The sequence below is a fragment of the Piliocolobus tephrosceles genome, chromosome 1 (genome assembly GCF_002776525.5).
Source record: "Piliocolobus tephrosceles isolate RC106 chromosome 1, ASM277652v3, whole genome shotgun sequence".
NCBI lineage: Eukaryota > Metazoa > Chordata > Mammalia > Primates > Cercopithecidae > Piliocolobus > Piliocolobus tephrosceles.
In genome coordinates this window covers 191,842,129-191,861,781 of record NC_045434.1, presented here as the reverse complement: position 1 = coordinate 191,861,781, position 19,653 = coordinate 191,842,129, and the positions used below count along the sequence as shown (strand labels likewise).

General features: G+C 51.3%; 2 protein-coding genes across 3 annotated transcripts in view; both read right to left on the bottom strand.

Moving 5' to 3' along the window:
- Positions 1 to 13,124: 13,124 nt before the first annotated feature.
- On the bottom strand, positions 13,125 to 16,405 carry LOC113225311. The gene has a single exon (XM_026457225.1). It carries the CDS (start codon positions 16,254 to 16,256, stop codon positions 15,345 to 15,347), a length of 912 nt encoding a protein of 303 aa, XP_026313010.1. The 5' UTR covers positions 16,257 to 16,405; the 3' UTR covers positions 13,125 to 15,344.
- Positions 13,125 to 19,653, bottom strand: part of SDC3 (syndecan 3) — a 39,100-nt gene continuing 32,571 nt past the window's right edge. For both annotated transcript variants that reach the window (XM_023219414.2, XM_023219413.2), the window contains 2 exons: positions 17,931 to 18,222; positions 13,125 to 17,012 (listed from right to left, as the gene is read on the bottom strand). In XM_023219414.2, coding sequence (XP_023075182.2) covers positions 16,846 to 17,012; positions 17,931 to 18,222 — 459 coding nt within the window. In that variant the 3' untranslated portion in view covers positions 13,125 to 16,845. The remainder of the gene's footprint in view (positions 17,013 to 17,930; positions 18,223 to 19,653) is intronic.

Here is a 19,653-nt window from a genome sequence, read left to right as displayed (position 1 = left end):
TTGTATTAACCCGTTTCATCTAAACGAGCATTCCTGTGGTTTCCATTTTGCAGCTTTGGAAACTGAAGTACCTGAAGGTTGTGAGACTTACCCCAAATCACCCACCCTTGGAGCGACAGAGCTGGGATCCAAATGCTTAACACCGTCTCAAGGGATATTAGCTCCTCGAGTCAATCCTCATGGTGATTCCATCCTTATTCTCCCCATTGCACCAGTGAAGACATGGGCTCAGAGAAGTGAGTTCATTTCCCCAGGAACACACAGTCAGGGAGGCCTGACCAGAGTGGCGGCCTTACCACTCCCCAGGGGTGGAAGTAGGAAGGGAAATACTACTCCTTTTAAAAAGGGAGAAACTGAGGCCCAGAGAGGTCACACAGGGATTAGTGGAGCCCTGGCCCCTTCTTCCTGCCTCCCACCCTCACCCCCACCTCTTGTCCTCCCACCCTCAACCCCACCTTGGAGACCTTAATTGAGACACAGACCAGCTGGCTTGGCCATGAGGGACTCAGCGTCAGTGGCCCTGAGGCCACCTGGGGATCCCTCCCAGCCACTGATTTGCTGTGCCACCACCTCCTAGCTGCATGTCCCCGGACAAGTCACATCACCTCTCTGGGCCTGGGTTTCCTCAAAATGGGGAAAAAAGCTGACACTTAGGGAGTGTTTACAACATTCCAGGCCTATTCTATGTGTGTTCCACGTAGTATGTCTCTCTCCTTTTTTTTTTTTTTTTTTTTGAGATGGAGTCTCACTCTTTCGCCAGGCTGGAGCACATGGTGCGATCTCAGCTCACTGCAAGCTCTGCTCCCCAGGTTCAAGCAGCTCTCTTGCCTCAGCCTCCCAAGTAGCTCAGACTACAGGTGCACGCCACCACGCCCAGCTAATTTTTTGTATTTTTAGTACAGAAAGGGTTTCACCATGTTGGCCAGGATGGTCTTGATCTCTTGACCTCAGGATCCTCCTGCCTTGGCCTCCCAAAGTGCTGAGATTACAGGCATGAGCCACTGCACCCGCCCTCCATGTAGTATTTCATTTTATTCTCACCACAACACCAGAAGGAAGATATTAAAAGAGTCTGTGGGTTTTAAGATTCTGTTATTCTGTAGAATAGAATTCTGATTCCCACAGAGTCTGTTAGGAAAGATTCCACAATCTTAGAAAGATTCCATTATTCTAGAATTCTCAGGTACTGGAAGGTTCCATCATTTTATAGATCATGGTGTTAAAGAATTTAATGAATTGGTGATTCGTTGCACCTCAAGGGCAAGAGGCAATTTGTCAGCCCTTGGACAGCCTTGAAGGCCACCACTGTCCGCCCCCTGGCCCTGTCCCCTCCCTCGGCGATGACATCAGAGCCAGCCAAGGCAGAACAACCTGTCTCTGTGGCACGGCCTTGAGTGTAAGGTCAGTGAGGACTGTGGAGACCGCCAGAGCCCTTGGTGGGTGACTCGGCAGACAAAGGGCTCTGTGCACCCGCCTCTGCTGTCCTGGCTGGGCCTCACGCACAATGGAAGGACCTTTCGAAGCTGCACCCAGCCTGCCCCCTCCCTCAGCCAGAGACACCCAGAGATGCAGCTGAGCTCAGTCTCACAGCACGCCCCCTCCCTGCTCAAAAGGTCCACAGAAAGGAGGTGGGGAGGACAAGGCACAGAAAGGCAAGAGTCTCCCCACTCTTTCTTAGCTACTAATGGTTCCAGCCTCTCTACCTTGGCCCATGCTGTTTGCCCTGCCCGGCATGCCCCTATCCCTCCATGAATCCTTCAAGGGCCCCCTCAAGTCCTACCACCTCCAGCAAGGCCTGCCCGGTGATTCTACCCCACCCCCACCCCATTTCCTCTTTCTCCAAAGTCCTGCTATGTGGCATTGGGGGCTCATGTGGGGCTCAGAGACTCCCGTCTCTCCTTCCCTGTCTGTCCTCCCTGCTACCACCAGAGTGATCTTCCTGGAACACAAATGTGGCCTTGTCACGCTCTTTCTATAGATGCAGACTCAGAAGTGTGGTATTCAAAACTTCCCAACTCAGGCCCTGTTCTTTGTGTCTGGCTTCAATTTCTGCCTCAAATCCGTGTGCTAAAGCTTGGCCAGATGAAGTGGGCATCTGCCCTCCAGACACATGGGCACCTGGGCAGCCTTTCTGAGACAGGAACAGCTGAGACCCTGTCTTGATCATAGGACACAGGCACTAATGGTCCCCTTCCCCACTCAACTTCACAGACACACACACACACACACACACACACACACACACACACACACCCCGTAGGCTGCCACCAGGGAGCCCACTGGGATTGCAATGGTGTGTGTTAGTACCATGGACAGTGCTGGGGGAGGGCAGGCTCTGAGGGCTGTGAAATCCACCGACTCAGGGCATGCTTGTGTTTCATACAGCAGACATTTGTTGAGCACCAGCTGCATGTCCCATTCCTGCTGGGTGTTATGGAAAATTCCAGAGGAAAAGACATGTTGTCACTGCCCCCAGGGGCCTTAACAGCCTGGCTGGGGAACTGATAGTCCTGCCACCAACCTCCCACCTACCTCCCTGCAGACTGCCACAGCCATTTTTACAAACCACAAATTTGACCATATCTCTCCCCACTTTTTTTCTCTTGAGATGAAGTCTTAATATGTCACCCAGGCCGGAGTGCAGTGGCGTGATCTCGGCTCACTGCAACCTCCGTCTCCTGGGTTCAAGTGATTCTCCTGCCTCAGCCTTCCTCCCAAGTAGCTGGGATTATATGTGCATGCCAGCACGCCCAGTGAATTTTTGTATTTTTTGGTAGAAACAGGGTTTCACCTTGTTGGCCCGGCTGATCTAGAACTCTTGACCTCATGTGATTCACCGCTTCGGCCTCCCAAAGTGCTGGGATTACAGGCATGAGCCACCGCTCCCAGCCCCATATCTCTCTCTCTTAAAAGCTCCATGGGACGCACACACACACACACTCATACACACACACACACACACATATTCATACACACACACACATTCATACACACACACACACATTCATACACACACACATACATACACATCAATTGCTTATAAGATAAACTCCATCTTAAAAGGTCCATGGGACGCGTGCACACACACACACACACACTCATATACACACACATACACACACATCAATTGCTTATAAGATAAACTCCAAATCATTGAGCATGACAGTCAAGGCCCTTTCTGACCCAGTGGGCCAGCCACCCTCCTGCCCTCACCACCATCCTCACCCTCATGAGCCCAACACTCCAGCCCTACTTGACTTCCTTCATTCCCCAGACATGCAAGGGTGCTTTTCTCATTTTTGTCCCCTAATCTGGGGAGTATTTGCCCCTCTTCTTTTCACAGAGAACTCCTACATAGACTTCAAAACTCAAACCAAATATTTTCTCCTCCAGGAAGCCACAAAGTTAGTTGTTCCTTCCCCTGTATGCCAAGTGGCCTTGTACCTGTCTCTGTGTCACTTGGCGTATTGAATTCTGAATTACCATACGTCCCTCATGTCAAACAGAAGTTAGCTACATTTGTCTGGGCCTGTCAGGAAAGGCGTGGTGGTTGCCAGAAGCGGAGGGGCTTTCTAAGAACTGTAACTGATCAATCACTATGTCAGTAATAGTTGTATTTGACAACTTTAGATTTTCTGGAAGCCTAAAAATAATGTCAAAGCTGTGCTTTGTATGCTACTTTTTAACTCTAGAAGCCTGTCTGTCTTATCTTTGGGAAGACAGAGCATTGTTTATTGTGTCGACCATATGCCCAATAATTGTTAGAATATGATTAAATAAAGCATAGCCTCTAGCAGATCAATGCAGACATCAGATCCAGCCCTCCTCCTTCAACGTTATCAATGTTCTCAGGTATCTGACTCCACATCTGTGCTCCCCATGCCAGGCTGTGAGTTCCCTGAGGGCCAGGACTGTGTGTCTTTTATTTCCCTGGCACCTAGCATGGTGTCTGGCACACGGTAGGTATCTATCAGTATTGGGAGACTAACAAACTAGAAAGAATCACATGGGCTTCAGGGTCAGATTGCCTGGGTTCACATCCTCATTCTGCCATGTACTTGCAGTATAATTTTAGACACGGTTTTAACCTTTCAAAGAGGCCTCTATTTTCTCACCTGTAAAATGCGTGTATTACTAGTATATGCCTCACGGGGTTATGGTGATCTCTACGACACTGTGTAAAAAGGACCAGATATACAGCCTGCCCGGTAGTAAACACCTCATAAAAGGTCATTGTTATGGTCACTAATGTTGCATTGAATTGTGCGGTTTAGACTTAAGCACAACAGGAATTCAGAGAAAAGAGAGGGCACCTTCACCAATAATCCAAGATGACTTGGATCATCCAAGTCAGTATTTACTGAGTGCTTCTTATGTACCTTGAATTAGTGATGAAACCTCATGGCAATTCTAAGAGGTGGGTGCTATGATTATCCCCGTCCAATTTCCATAAGCAGCCAGGTAAAAAGGGTCAAATAACTTGCCTGGGATCACCTAGCCAGTAAGCAGAAGAGTCAGGAGTCAAAGCAGGGCAATTTGGCCCCAGAGTAGGGCTCTTCACTTGCATGCCACAGAGTCAACCTCAAGGAAGCTGGAGGCTCAGTTGGGCTTTGCAGGACAAGCCACAAGACAGAGGCACCTCTTCTGGGAAGAAGGACTAAGGACTTCCCCTCATGCACTTCCCATGAGCCAACCCAGGGTGTCTCCCGAAGGCCTGCATCCCTCTCTCTATTCTCTCACCCCTGCCTTTCCCACCCAGCCAGCCTCCCTCATGCCCTTCTTTCCCTTCCTCCTCCTGTTGTCCACATCTAAGAGTTCATCCTGGCCAATGACGGGGAGCTCCCAGAGCGGGTGATGTTGGAGTAGGGCTTTGAAGGATCCGTAGGAGTTTGCCAGGAGAAGGTGGAGGAGAAGTCAAGGTTGACTGTACAGTTGTCTCACCTACATTCTCGGCATTCTGGGAGTTTCCATGCTTCGGTTTCCTCATCTGTAAACACGAGAGTAATGAGTACCTACTGCTTCTCAGGGTTTTTGTAAAGATTAAATAAGCTACTACATGTACGTAAGTAAAAAAATAATTTTACTTAATAAACACTCCTGTAGTGCTTACCACTTGCCAGGCACTGTTCTAAAGGCTTCACACTATTAGAAAGTGCTTAGAGCATGCCTGGCACATGGTAAGTCCAATATGTGTGTCTTCTACTATTATTATTACAGTCATGCTCCACATACCAATGTTTCAGTCAACCACAGATCACATATACAGAAATGATCTCGTAAGATTATAAGGGAGCTGAAAAATTCTTGCCACCTGGTGACATAATACACTGGTGTGAACAAACCTACTGCACAGCCCGTTGTATAAAAGTCTAGCACAGGGCCAGGCGTGGTGGCTCAAGATTGTAATCCCAGCATTTTGGGAGGCCGAGGCAGGCAGATCACTTGAGGCCAGGAATTTAAGATCTGCCTGGCCAACATGGTAAAACCCCATCTCTACCAAAAATACAGAATTAGCAGGGCGTGGTGTCACGTGCCTGTAATCCCAGCTACTTGAGAGGCTGAGGCAGGAGAACTGCTTGAACCCAGGAGGCGAAAGTTGCAGTGAGCTGAGATCATGCCACTGTACTAGCACTACAGCCTGGGTGATGGAGTGAGACTCCATCCCCCTCACAAAAAAAAAAAAAGTCTAGCACATAGGATTATGTACAGCATATTATACTTGATAATAAATGATTGTTACTGGTTTCTTTACTATATTATACCTTTTTTTTTTTTTTGAGACGTAGTCTGGCTCAGTCGCCCAGGCTGGAGTGCAGTGGCTGGATCTCAGTTCACTGCAAGCTCCGCCTCCTGGGTTCACGCCATTCTCCTGCCACAGCCTCCCGAGTAGCTGGGACTACAGGTGCCCGCCACCTCGCCCGGCTAGTTTTTTGTATTTTTTAGTAGAGATGGGGTTTCACGGTATTAGCCAGGATGGTGTCGATCTCCTGACCTCGTGATCTGCCCGTCTCGGCCTCCCAAAGTGCTGGGATTACAGGCTTGAGCCACCGCGCCTGGCCTATATTATACTTTTTATCACTATTTTAGAGTGCATTCCTTCTACTTGTTAAAAAAGTTAACTGTAAGACATCCTCAGGCGGGTTCTTCAGGAGGTATCCAGAAGAAGGCACTGTTACCACAGGAGATGACAGCTCCACGCATGCTATTGCCCATGAAGACCTTCCAGTGGGACAAGGTGTGGAGGTGGAAGACAGTGATACTGATGAACTTGATGCCATGGAGGCCTAGGCTAATGTGTGTGGTTGTGTCTTAGTTTGTAACAAAAAAAGTTTAAAAAGCAAAAATAAAAATTCAAAAATTCAAAAATTGCTAGAATAAGGACATAAATAAAGAAAATGTTTTGTAGAGCTATACAATTATTATTATTATTATTATTATTATTATTATTATTATTATTATTGAGATGGAGTCTCACTCTGTCACCCAGGTTGGAGTGCAGTGGTACGATTTGGCTCACTGCAACCTCCACGTCCTGGGTTCCAGGGATTCTCTTGCCTCAGCCTCCTGAGTAGCTGGGACTACAGGTGCACACCAACATGCCTGGCTAATTTTCGTATTTTTAGTAGAGACGGGACTTTACCGTGATGGTCAGGCTGGTTTCGAACTCCTGACCTCAGGTGATCTGCCCACCTTGGCCTCTACAGTGCTGGGATTACAGGCGTGAGGCAACACAACCGGCCTACAATGTGTTTTAAGCTACGTGTTGTTTCGTGAGTCAAAAAGGTACTTTGGGGTTTTTTTTGTTTTGTTTAGTTTTTTGTTGTTGTTGTTGTTGTTGTTTTTGAGACGGAGTCTCACTCTGTCGCCCAGGTTGGAGTGCAGTGGCACGATCTCGGCTCACTGCAAGCTCTGCCTTCCGGGTTCACGCCATTCTCCTGCCTCAGCCTCCCAAGTAGCTGGGACTACAGGTGCCTGCCACCATGCCTGGCTAATTTTTTGTATTTTTAGTAGAGACGGGGTTTCACCGTGTTAGCCAGAATTGTCCCGATCTCCTGACCTCGTGATCCGCCTGCCTCGGCCTCCCAAAGTGCTGGGATTACAGGAGTGAGCCACTGCACCTAGCCTAAAAAGTTTTTTAAAAATTAAAAAGTTTATAAAACTCTGAAAAAGTTACAGTAAGCTAATTATTATTGAAGAAAAACATTGTATAAATGTAATGTATGCAGTGTGCACTGACAGTCCTGCTAGCTCCATTCATGGCAAATGCCTTACACATGTGCACCATATTTTGATCTTTTATAGAATATTTTATTGTACCTTTTATTTATTTATTTTTAGAGACAGGGTTCCACTTTGTCACCCAGGCTGGAGTGCTGTGGTGTAATCATGGCTCACTGCAACCTCAACCTCCTAGGCTCAAGTAATTCTCCTGCCTCAGCCTCCTGAGTTGCTGGGACTACAGAAATATACCACCACACACAGCTAATTTTTTAAAATTTTATTTTTGTATATATAGAGGCTCATTATATTGTCCAGGCTGGTCCCGAACTCCTGGCCTCAAGCAATTCTTCTGCCTCAGCCTCCCAAAGTGCTGGTATTACAGGCATGAGCCCCCGTGCCCAACCTCTTGAGCTTGTTCTATGTTTGGATATGTTTAGATACATAAATACTTGCCATTGTGTTATAGTTGCCACAGTGTTCATAGAGTAGCATGCTGTGCAGCTTTGTAACCTAGGAGCAATGGGTTGTACCATATACCTAGGTGTGCAGCAGGCTATCCCACCTCGGTTTGTGTAAGGACACTCTATGATGTTCACAAGGTGAAGTCGCCTAACAACGCATTCCTCAGAACACATCCCGTCATTAGGTGACGCATGACTGTACTGCGGTATCTTTGGCATCTTCATTTTTAGTGCTGTGCACCTGCTGTGTGTCATTGTGCTGGACACTTAGATCTGTCCACTTTTTGGGTCCCCACGAATCTTCTCTGCAGCAATCATCACTGTGCCCATGACACAGAGGAGGAAGCCAAGGCTGGACGGATGGGGAGGAGGTGAAAGGGCTTCCCCAGGATGACCTAGGAAGAACTTACTGTGGCTAACTGTGAATGACACCTGTATGCCCCCACACCCATGCCCTTTCCTTACAGTATGCTGGTAAGACTACTTCAATATTTCCAGCAAGGCAAGATAAGGGTCTAGGCTTGGCCAGAGCCTTGAAAATGGGCAGGGGCAGGCAGTGAGGGCAGGGAATGGTGATGAGCAAATCTAATGTCCTCCAAGGTGGGAGGAGTAATCCCCAGCCAGCTCATCTCCCAGGACTGATGTGAACGGCAAGCAAGGCCAAGGACTTCCTGGACAGTGCTTCATGAGCTGAAACACGTGGCTCATTGGGAAGGGCTGCTTTTGCTACTTTCTCTGGCAATGGACAAACACCTCTGGAGGAGGGAAATAGCTGAAGCCACGTCAGTCATGACAATTCCATGCAAATTATTTCAACAGAGCCATTCATGAGAGTCAGTTTTCATAGAAGGGGAAGGAACAGGGTCCATGAAGGCACTGACCACCTGGAAGTGGGTGACGTAGAGCCGAGGAAGATAGGGCATTGCAGGAGTTCAATGCCTTGGGCGAATGGCCAGGGCCCTAGACTTGCAGCAGGCGAGCCAGCTCTGCATTTCCTGGGGGTGCAACCTCAGACAGTTCCCCATGCCCGTCTGGGAATTGCTTTCTTTTTTTTTCTTTTTTTTTTCTTTTTTTTTTTTTGAGACGGAGTCTCGTTCTGTCTCCCAGGCTGGAGTGCAGTGGCCCAATCTCTGCTTACTGCAAGCTCCACCTCCCAGATTTATGCCATTCTCCTGCCTCAGCCTCCCAAGTAGCTGGGACTACGGGCACCTGCCACCACGCCCAGCTAATTTTTTGTACTTTTAGTAGAGACGGGGTTTCACCGTATTAACCAGGATGGTCTCCATCTCCTGACCTCGTGATCCACCCACCTCGGCATCCCAAAGTGCTGGAATTACAGGCGTGAGCCATCACGCCCAGCTGCTTTCTTTTCTTTTAAAGTACTTTATTATGGATAATTTAAAATGTAAACTTAGAGTAGATAGAATAATATAACAAAGCCCCTGTGTGCCCATCACTTAGCGTCTACAATGATCAACTGAAGACCCATCTTATTTCCTCCATTCCTTCACCCACTCCTCCCCAAATTATTTTGAAGTCAATTCCAGACGCCCTGTCACTTCATCTACAAATATTTCAGTCTATATCTCTAAAAGGTAAGGACTCACTTAAAAAAATTAAAAAAAAACTACAGGGCCCTTATCACATCTAAGAGCACTGACAATGAATCCTTAGTAACAAATATTCACTCGGTCACTTGAGCCCAGGAGTTTGAGACCAGCCTGGACAACATGGCAAAACTTTGTCTCTACAAAAATACAAAAATTAGTCAGATGTCGTGGCGAGCACCTGTAGTCCCAGCTATTTGGGAGACTGAAGTGGGAGGATCACCTGAGCCCGGGGAGCTCGAGGCTGCCGTGAGCCATGATCAGACCACTGTACTCCAGCCTGGGCAACAGAGTGAGACCCTGTCTCAAAGAAAGAGAGAAAATATAAATATAAATATATATATATATACACACACACACACATATGTTTTTACTCATTCACTCAGTGTTCAATTTCCACTTGCCTCATAACTGGGAAATTTTAGAAAATACAATTTATTTGAATCAGGATCCAAATCAGGTTCCCACAATGGTCAGCTAACATGTCATTTAAGCTTTTCTATAAATTCTCCATCTCTCTCTTTTTTTTTTTTTTTTTTTTTTTTTTTGTCTTTCTTAGAATTTATTTGTTGAAAAAACTGGATTGTTTTTCCTACAGAGTGTCCCACGGTGTGGATTTTGCTGATAGGGCCAATGTGTTCATCGTAAACACATTGTTTATGATAAAATGGGGTAATCATTGTCTCCAAGAATTAAATAAGATCATGTCTATGAATGAACGACGATAATTGGAAGGCACCCCACAAATGTCATGTGTTAGTGCTTCATTAGAGCCTTTCAATAACACCCTGGTGCTCCTGTTGTTCTGATGATATAATTGAGGTTCAGAGAAGCGTAGTAACCTCCCCACCTTCACAGCTAGCTCATGGCAGGGAGGCAGCAGAATCCTACCGCACCTTCCCATTGCTCTAGGGCTTTGGGATTCTGCTATTTGAGCCTCAGTTGCTGCATTTGCAAAAACAGGCCAGGAGGCCAGACCTGGGGCTTCAGTGATCTAACAAGATGCCCGGTACCTGGCATAGTGCCTCACTCCGTTCCCTTCGCTGTCTGCCTCTCTCATCCCTACTGGTTATCTAGCGGTGATAAACCTAGATCCTCGTCTGCCCTGAGCCCACCCTCAGGCTGGCAGAGGCAGGGCGGGCAGCCCTGGAAGCTGAGCACATTCTGTTCTCAGGGCAGCTTGAGCCAGGTGACTGTGACCTCTTGGGCTGCAGGAAACTATGAGCTCTTCTTCCTCCTTCCCTCTTGATTCTGTTGCTCATATCTTGGGTGACGGGGCCCAGAGGGAAATGCTCCCACTTCCAGCAGTGCCCAGCCTATCTGTGCCCAAATACATGGTTTCCAGGCTCTGCCCTTGGCTCTAACAAGCCTAAGGTGTAGTTCTTCCTAGAGCTGACTCTGATAGTTTGATTTCTACCCAAGCTCAGTGTCACTTAATCAATAGGCAGTGTGCTGGGCCCTGCAAAGAAGAATAACAGGAACAATGATAGCAACAACAGCAGTAATAATTGCCCACATTTGTACAGCACCTACTCTCTGCCTGCCGTAGTTCTAAGCACTATGCATATGAGGCCAGTACTAGTATTGCCCCCATTTTACAGGTGAGGAAACTGAGCACTGAGTTTGAATTGCTCACCCAAGGTCACATAACTAGTCACTGACACAGAAAGGACTTGAATAAAGGTTTGCCTGGTAAAAGGTAGGTGCTGCAAAGAGAAGAATACAAACCCAGCTGCAGATGGGCATATATGCCATGCTTCATGCCTCCATATACCAACCTTATTGCTCTCATTTGCCTTCAAGGAAATCGAGGCTCAGAGAGGTAGAGCAATAAGTCTGCTTGACTTCAAGGCCATGCTCTTTCTACTCCTCCAAGCTGAAAATAAAATCACATCACTAGAACTCAAGAGAGGAGGGGAGAAGGGTAGGAGGGAGACAGCGGGCTGACAGCACTCAGAAGATGGGGCGTTGCCTTCTGAAGCTCCCTGCATGAACAGCCACGCATGCTTGGCTTTGAATCTTGGTAAACCAACCCCGCACATCATAGAAGGTGTCTAACTGACTCACTCCTGTGAGGACCTCCCAGCGGCAGGTCTGGCCCCTTCACCCCATTTTACAGCTGTGCAGACTGAGGCTCCAAGGTGTCAAACTGTCTGAGGTCCCACAGTGAGGCCCTGGGGACCAGGGCTCTGTCCCTGAACTGCCTAGCAGTGAGGGGCAATCTTGGTGGGGCTTGGAGGTGGCCGCTGAGGAAGAAGGACCCTCCCCCACCACAGACCAGTGTCATCACAGTCACAAGACTCTGGTTATCAGCCATCTCCCAGATAGACTGTACATGCTCTAGGGAGAGAGGCCGGAGCTGTCATGGGGACCCCTTGGCTCCCAGTTCCAAGCACAGAGCCAGGCACAGAAACTTTCTGGAAGGAGGTAGGGATGGGTAGGAAGGTGTACCAAAGCCATAGGCCTCAGGCTCCAACCCACTCTCAGGGCCAACAGCATCCTGGCTATCACATATTACGAAGAAGAAAATTTCTTTTCTTTCTTTTTTTTTTTTTTTTTGAGACAGGGTCTCTCACCCTGTCACCCAGACTGGAGTACAGTGACGCAATCTGGGCTCACTGCAACCTCTGACTCCTGGGTTCAAGCGATTTTCCTGCCTCAGTCTCCCAAGTAGCTGGGATTACAGGCACCCGCCACCAAGCCCAGCTAATTTTTGTAGTTTTAGTAGAGATGAGGTTTCACCATGTTGACCAGGCTGGTCTTGAACTCCTGACCTCAAATGATCCACCCACCTCGGCCACCGAAAGTGCTGGGATTACAAGCTTGAGGCACCACGCCTGGCCAAGAGGAAGAAATTTCTAGAAGAAATATTTGTAGGACATGTAGAGCTTTCCCTCGAAGGAGGGAATTTTGCGACTGTTACACCCATACCTGGGGGTTGTCCCATTGCAAGGGGCAGAACAATCCCGTGTGCCCCCAGAGCGTACGAGCACTGGAGATGGGCAACACCGGAGAGACAGATTTCAGCTGAAATTAGGAAGTACTTCAAAATAGGCAGGGTGGCCCGCTGGCCCTCAGGACACACCCAGCTGGCTGGGACAGGAGTTATGCCAAGTAGGGGCTGGAAAAGGGATTTCTACACCAAGGAGGGCCCCAAGGTTGGCTTTGAGGCCTGCCCAGCTCTATAACCCCAGGTGTCAGGAGTTGACCTGTGATTCTGGGTCACATTCTCCCATCCGGAGGTTCTATTCTGTTCCAACGCCATCATCAGAGCCCCTGTGAGCTACGCGCTGACTGTGGCAGGTGCAGTGCAGAGCATCTAGCTCATGCAGTCCTCACAGCACTCCACGCAGGGCATATTCTGACCCCATTTGACAGATGGGGAAACTAAGACTCACAGAGGTCAAGTGGCTTGTCCAGAGTCAGCGCCAGGAAATGTCAACACCTGGATTTGAAAACAGGCTTCAGACTTCAAAGCCATCTTGTCTCGTCTCGGCTGCTCTGATCCTGGTATCCTGTGGTCCCAAAATTTTCTCTGTGGCCTAAAGCCAGAGTTCTTCCCCTGGGGGTGAACCACAGGCCCCTCTCACCACTGCTCGGCCCCTCCCAACCACAGCCTCCACCCCAGCCTCACCGCAGGGGCTCCGTGGTTTCCTGGACACTCTCAACCAGTGGCAGCTTTTACCATAATGGTTCCCACGAGGGGCTGTTAGTCCATTTTCCCTGCTTGGTTCTCAATTTCTTTGATGGGGGAAGATGGCTGGGGCCCAGGATGCAGCCATAGGCTGCCCTCCCCAAATAACCATAGTTATCTCATACTCTGGACACAGCACAACATTTCAGCTTAATTTTATTTCCTCTTATAAATGGGCACAGCACGGGAAGTGTTAAAAAACAAAAAACAAAAAACAAAAAAACAAAAAACAAAAACAAAACCAGTTCCTTCACAAGGCTGGAACAGGTGAGTACCCGCAGTGAGGCAGGCGCCTTGGTCTCTTTTTTCCACTGTCTTTTTCCTTATTTAATGTTTTGGCCATGAACTCAGGACAGGTACAGTTAATAAACAGGTTACAGGGGAGAGAAGGGGCAGGGAAGGCCTAGGGGAGGGAATGGCAGACCCCCACCCACCCCAGGCCAGTTCTGTACAGGAGAAAGGACTCACCAGAGGGAGGGACACTGTCTTCAGGGGGCTCTCTGGAGCCACGCCGCCTACGAAAAATATTTACATGCATTTGCCACGCTGAGGCCAGGGTCACTGTGGTGCCAGGCAGGCACCTGGGGGATGCTGGGGCCATCGGCTCTCAGATGGCGACTCCCAGGGCCCAGTCTTGATGCCTCTGTAAATCTGTACAGTTTGCGGGCTTCTATTTACAGGCAAGAGGCCTGGGAAGGCAAGTCCAGGGTTGTAGTTGTCGGGAGAAGAAATCCAGAGAACCCAGGAGGCAGCTACTCCTGCCCTGCAAGGCAGAGGGTCTGCTCCCTGCGTCCAAGGGCCCCCACCTGGAGGCCTGACAGGCGGCTTTGCCAACCCTAGGGGGGTTTGTTCCACACACCCTAAGCCCTGCCCAGCCCTGGTTGCCACCCACACACCTCCAGCAATCAAGGGGACCAGCCTTTCAGGCAAGGCCCCATCTGGCCCCCTGGAGACAGGGCCTGGGCTCTCCACGTCCTGGCCTGCCTCGTGCTCTGGCAGCCAAGGCCCCAAAGGCTCTCAAGCCACACAAGCTCCCTCTCATTTGGAACTCGCTGTGCTTCCAGCAAATGCCAAAGCCCCTCAGAACACCCCATCACAGGCAGGGTAGGGGTACATGAGGGCCCTGCATCTGCATTGCACCTTGGAGAACCCTAGCTGGTCCTCACTGAACTCTCTCGTACTGCCTTGCCCTGGTCAGGCTGGCCAGGGCAGATTTGGGCTGGTCAGACTCTTCAACCTCACGAGGATAAAGCCTGGACATCTGCCTTGGGTCCAGGGCTTCATGAACAAGGCCCCTGGCCTCTTCTCTCAAATGCTAAGGACACAGAGAAGAGAAGCCAGTGCCAGGAGGCCAAGCCGCAAATCAGAAGCCAGCCCCTGGGATGTGAGGAGCCAGGTCTGCTGGGGCCACCCCCACCATGGGCTCCAGCCCTACAGAGAACCTACACCAACTGGTGGGTCTCCCGCCCAAGGTCTGGCGCCTGCTGGGGCTGGGGGCCCAAGCCCTTTTCTCCTCTATCCTCCCTGGTTTCTCAGCCTTGGCCTGCCCAGGCCGTCTCACCAGAGCTGTGGTCTCCAAGACAGCAGCACCCCAGGGAGCAGGGTAGGGAGGCTGAGCCTTGCGGTCTCTGGCCCCAGGACCCAGTCCTTCTGCTCCAAAAATGACTGAGGCCAACCCACCCCCTCCAGATATTGGGGGCCCCCCATTCCCACTCTTCTAAGGCTGGGTCCACCTGGCTTCCTCGCAAGCCTCTGGGCCCTGTGAAGGAGGGTTTTGGGACTGGAAGATGGAGCCCAGCCTGGAAAAGACAGGCTATGGGACAGCCCCCGGAACCTCACCCTCACTGCCTACACACTGCTACCCCTCATCCTGCAGAAATCTGCTGCCAGGGCATCTTGCAAAGGGCCCTGAAAGAAAACCTGCCTTCCTGACTTGAATCTGGGCTGTGGGTGAGGGGTGGGAGTGTGAGTGCCAGCCAGTCACAACTCACACCACATCCCTTTGGCTCCAAGAGGCCCCCTGCCAAGCACGCCCTCCCCCAAAGATCTGTGACCCCACATTTAAAATACGGATGGAAATAGCCCTACTTGCAAGGTAACAAAGGAAGTAACCCCTCCCCCACTATCACCTGGTCTCATCCCTCGAACCCTGACCTCAGGGCCTGAGGGATTGCAGGGGCTGCTTCCAGCCATGGCCCCTGAAGCTGCAGCCAGAACTGTCTGGCCAAATAGGTGAGGGGGTGCCCACAGGGAGGCCCTCTGGGCAGGTGGGCTGAGGTTGGCCTGGCCAGGCAGAGGGCAGAGGGTGCGGAGGGCCCGCCCTCACAGGCACTTTGGAGACTTGTGTCCTGGGAGGCAGAGTCAGCCCCCTAGCTCAGAGCAGGAAGGGGACACAGGGAGATAAAAGAGCCCAACCACATGCCCCCTCCCTGCCCTGGGCCTTCTATCCTGGGAGACCCAAGACCCCCCAACAACCTGGGGCCAAATTTCCTTCCTCAGCCTTAGAGGAGCCCCCAGGCTGCCAGCCAGTGGGGGTCTGGCCCCAAACCTCCCCCTTTGCCAACTGCAGTGGGGAGGAAGAAGGTAGGGGTGAGGCCAGGCCCACCTGTGTGCAATGCCCTGAAAGGGCTGTGGCCCCACACTTTTTCCAAGAAAGGCAAGGGCCTGCCTGTTTCCCTCCAGCATTGAGAGCAGGTCATGTGGAGTGAGACTGTGCATCCACATGGAATTGTGTCTGACACTGGCTGGGGTTGGTGGCTGCATGGTTGGTGTGGGCACCATGGCATGGGACTGAGTATGACGGGGCAACTTAGGGGGACCCAATATGGGCTGATTGTTCCGGCTCGATTCCACCCTCCCCAGTGAGCCTGAAAGCTGGAGACAATGTGTGTGGTGCCAGAGGGTGGGTGTACTGGGGGCAGGAGGAGGCCACACTGTCACTATCATGTGACCATGACTAGTGACTTGCATTGCAGTGTCTGGGGGTGTGTAAGTGATGCATGAGGATAAACATTCTTGGAAGGATGTGTGTGTTCTGTGATATGTCTTGATTGGCTGGGCGGTCAGGATTACGTATGGTTTTGTCATTGCATGCTTTTGTCTTGTGTGTGACTGCATGAAAATATGTGTGACAGTGTGGGCAATGGTGACTGTGCAGAGTCCCCTCATAGGAGGGACATTGGAGCAGCCCCTCCTCACCAATGGCTGCCCCAGCACCCTCAGGAAGCTGTTTCTTGGAGGAAGATGCAGAAAGAAATGAAGTCTGGGGTACATGTGTACTTGGCAGGCAAGAGGAGAGATTCAACAACCCCAGAGAGACCAGGACAAAACAGGCTGGTGACAAGGGATATCCTCTCACCCAGGCAGAGAGAGGCCCTGGGATAGGAGCAAGAGGTTGCAGTGAGTGTCTAGATGATTTCAAGGGCTGTGTTTACCAAATGTTTGTCCTGGAAATCAGTCTGAGTGCCTCTCTGCCCCAAAAAGGAGATTTCAGTGAGCCCTGTGGGTGCCAAGTTGGGGCTCAGGCCTATCTCAAGCCCCATCCTTTCTTCCACCACCAGCCAATCAGGAGCTTTCTTCCTCTCATCCATCTGACATGAGGTCCTGAAGCCCCAGACTGGTGGCAGGGATGAGGGGAACAAGAGATGAGCTCATAAGGGCACAGTCTGGGGCAGATGGCAGCAGCCCCTCTTCCTCGGGGAAGATCTGTGTGAGGCTGGCAGCCTGGGAAGACCTTGGGAGGGAGGGCAGAGAAGAACTGGGGCCAGGTTCCAGGCCCAGTCCCAGGCTTGGGCTGGTGGGGCCAGGCTGGGGACTGGACGGCAGTGTGGTGTTGAGGCTGCAGGGAGGCACTGTGGCTCCACTAGGCATAGAACTCCTCCTGCTTGTCAGGCTTCTGGTATGTGACGCTCGCCTGCTTGGGTTCCTCCAGCGTGTAGCTGCCCTCATCCTTTTTCTTCATGCGATAGATGAGCAGTGTGACCAAGAAGGCGGCAAAGAGGGCGCCCACCACCCCGCCCACAATCACAGCTGTGGAGGAAGAGGGCAGAGGTCAAGGCCCAGAGGCAGGGTAGAACCAGGGCAAAGGGTCCTCAGGGGTGGGGGCCAGGGTATGGAGAGGGCTGGGAGTCCTGGATCTGAGTTGGAGTGAAGATGGAGACAATACTACTACTACCAGCACTGGGTACCACTATAGGCCTTCACTGGCTGCATTCTATTTGCCCAACACACTAACTCACTGAACCCTCACACCAGTCCTATCCGGGAGGGGTTATCTGAGGGCTTCATCAAATTTAAAACGCCATCAGTCATAAGATGCCCCAGTATTTTATAACTGCTAGGAAAGAGAAAACTTTGCTAACTAAATGTGACATACCCCAATTACAGAAGAGTTAACATGTGAACAGATGTACCTCTTAGAATTGATTAAGGGCAAAATGACTATCCCCATTCTACCGATGAAAAGAAGGAAGGCTGGAGAGGTGAAGTACCTTGCCTTGAGTGCAAAGCCAGAATTTGAACCAGGAGTCCAGAGACTCCCTAGATGCAGCCAGGGCAGGTCCACAGGGACTGGGGTCAAAAATTGGGGAAGGTCAAGCTGAAGGATGGGTCAGAGGTTAGCATCTAGGAAGTGAGGTCCCACACATCAGCCAGTGTGGCCCAGGAAAGCAGGGATCAAAGTCAGAGTCCACGGAGGGGTCAGAGGGCACTGAGGAAAGACCTAGAGACGGACATGAAGTCAGGGTTGGATATTGGGAAGGAGAAAAGTCGGGAGGAGCCAGAAGGCAGGTCCTGGGGGGTTGAGTTCTCAGGTTTCCTTCCTATCTGGCTCCTAGGAAACCACGCCCTGATCTTCTTTCTGGGTTCCTAGAGGCAATCGGAGGCCCAGCCAGGTGCCTCACTCTGGGATCCTCCCAGGCTCCCCTTGGCCCAGACCCCACTCCTCACCTACGAGCACCTCCTTCCGCTCCAGGATACTCTTCTGAGGCAGCTGAGCAGCTGAGCTGCCCGAGTCGATGGCATTGTCCAGGAGGCCAGGGCCCGGGCGGGCACCCTTGGGCAGTGTCCCAGGTGGAGATGATGGCTTGGCCGCAGCCCCTCCCACAGCTACCACCTCATTGGCTGTGTCTGGTTGTGTCGTCTCTTCTTCTGGCAGCTCAAAGTCTCCGCTGGGCCCCCCACTCACCGGCACCTCTGGCTCATCCCGGACTGTGGTCAGGAAGGTCTCTGGAGTTGGGGTCTGCAGAGAGGGTGGCATGAGCCCAGGACAACCACACATGCATGCATAACCCCACCACCACCATCCTACTGCCCTGGGGGGCTAACACTCAGCACTCCCTACATGCCAGGCACTGTGCTACTCACTATCCCCACGAAGGAGTGTAACAATGTCCCCAGTTTACACAGCAGGACGTCAGCTCAGAGCGTAAATGACCGGCCCAAGGACACACAACTAGTAAGTGGGGGACAGAATTAAAATCTAGATCTATCTGCCTCCAGAGTCTGTGTTTCTAACCACTACCACACTGCCTCTGTTCTTGCTCTGGCCACATCCTGTCCCCATCATGTCCCCTCCAGCGGTCTTAGTAACAATCCTCGGGGGATTCCTGCCGAGAAGATGTTTGGGAACTGCTGGGTGCAGCTGCTATGGATGTGGGCCTGGTCCGGGTCCATGCCTAAGGCAGGGAAGCATCCTGTAGCCTGGAGGCCAGGCCAAGAGCAAAACCTGCAGAGCATGATGGCCTCAGGGGCAGGTGTCCTGGAAACCAGCTCAGTGACTGACAACCTCTAGGGCTCCCACCACTCAGAGGCAGGATCAGAGCTGGGAGTCATGAAACCAAAGTGGTGGCTGTGGGAGCCATTTGGAGCAGGGATGTCGCTACTTCAAAGGTGGGCATGGAAAGGCGGGCCTGGTGTCCAGGCTGAAGAGAGGCTGCAGCAGTGCCCCAGTGTACACAGCGTGCACAGTGGCTCCTCCAGCAACCTGGGCTCTGTGCACCTTCTCCTGGGTTCCGTACCCCATCATTGTTTCCCCTTCCTGCTTGGCCAAGTCTGTGTGAAAACACCAGGCTGCCCCAGCTGCTTGAGGAAGTGAGGGAAGGGCCGGTATCCTGCTGCAGCTGGCCGGGGAGTCAGAGGGACAGACACTGACCCCAAGGCAGCTCCACGGCCCAAGGGCCCTCCTCAGTGAGGCCAGCTGCAGAGGGCTCTGGCACCCAGTCCATGTTCCCGCCTCTCCGTCTTACTCAGTGCACCCAGCAGGGACCAGACCACCTCTCTCACGTCCTTGGGATTCATCCATCCCTGGCATTCCTGACATCTTCATCCTCTTCCTGTCAATTCCCCTGCCCCATCCAGAATATCCCAAATGCACACACATGCAGCCCTGGCCCTGCGAGACTGCCCGGCTGTGGCACCAACTGCCTGGGTTCAAATCCCGACTGCCATTGCTGGCTGCAGAGCCTTGGGAAGTGGCTTCACCTCCCTGTGCGCCAGCAGTTGCTCGTCTGTAAAGTGAGATGACCACAGTGTTGCCCGTGGGGTGGGCATGAGGGCTGCGGCTAACACAGGTGAAGTGCTGAGCACTGAGCCACACCCAGGCAGCCCTCCACAAGGCAAGTGATGCATTCTCAGACAGCCGGCTCTTAACCACCCTCAGACCCATGGTATT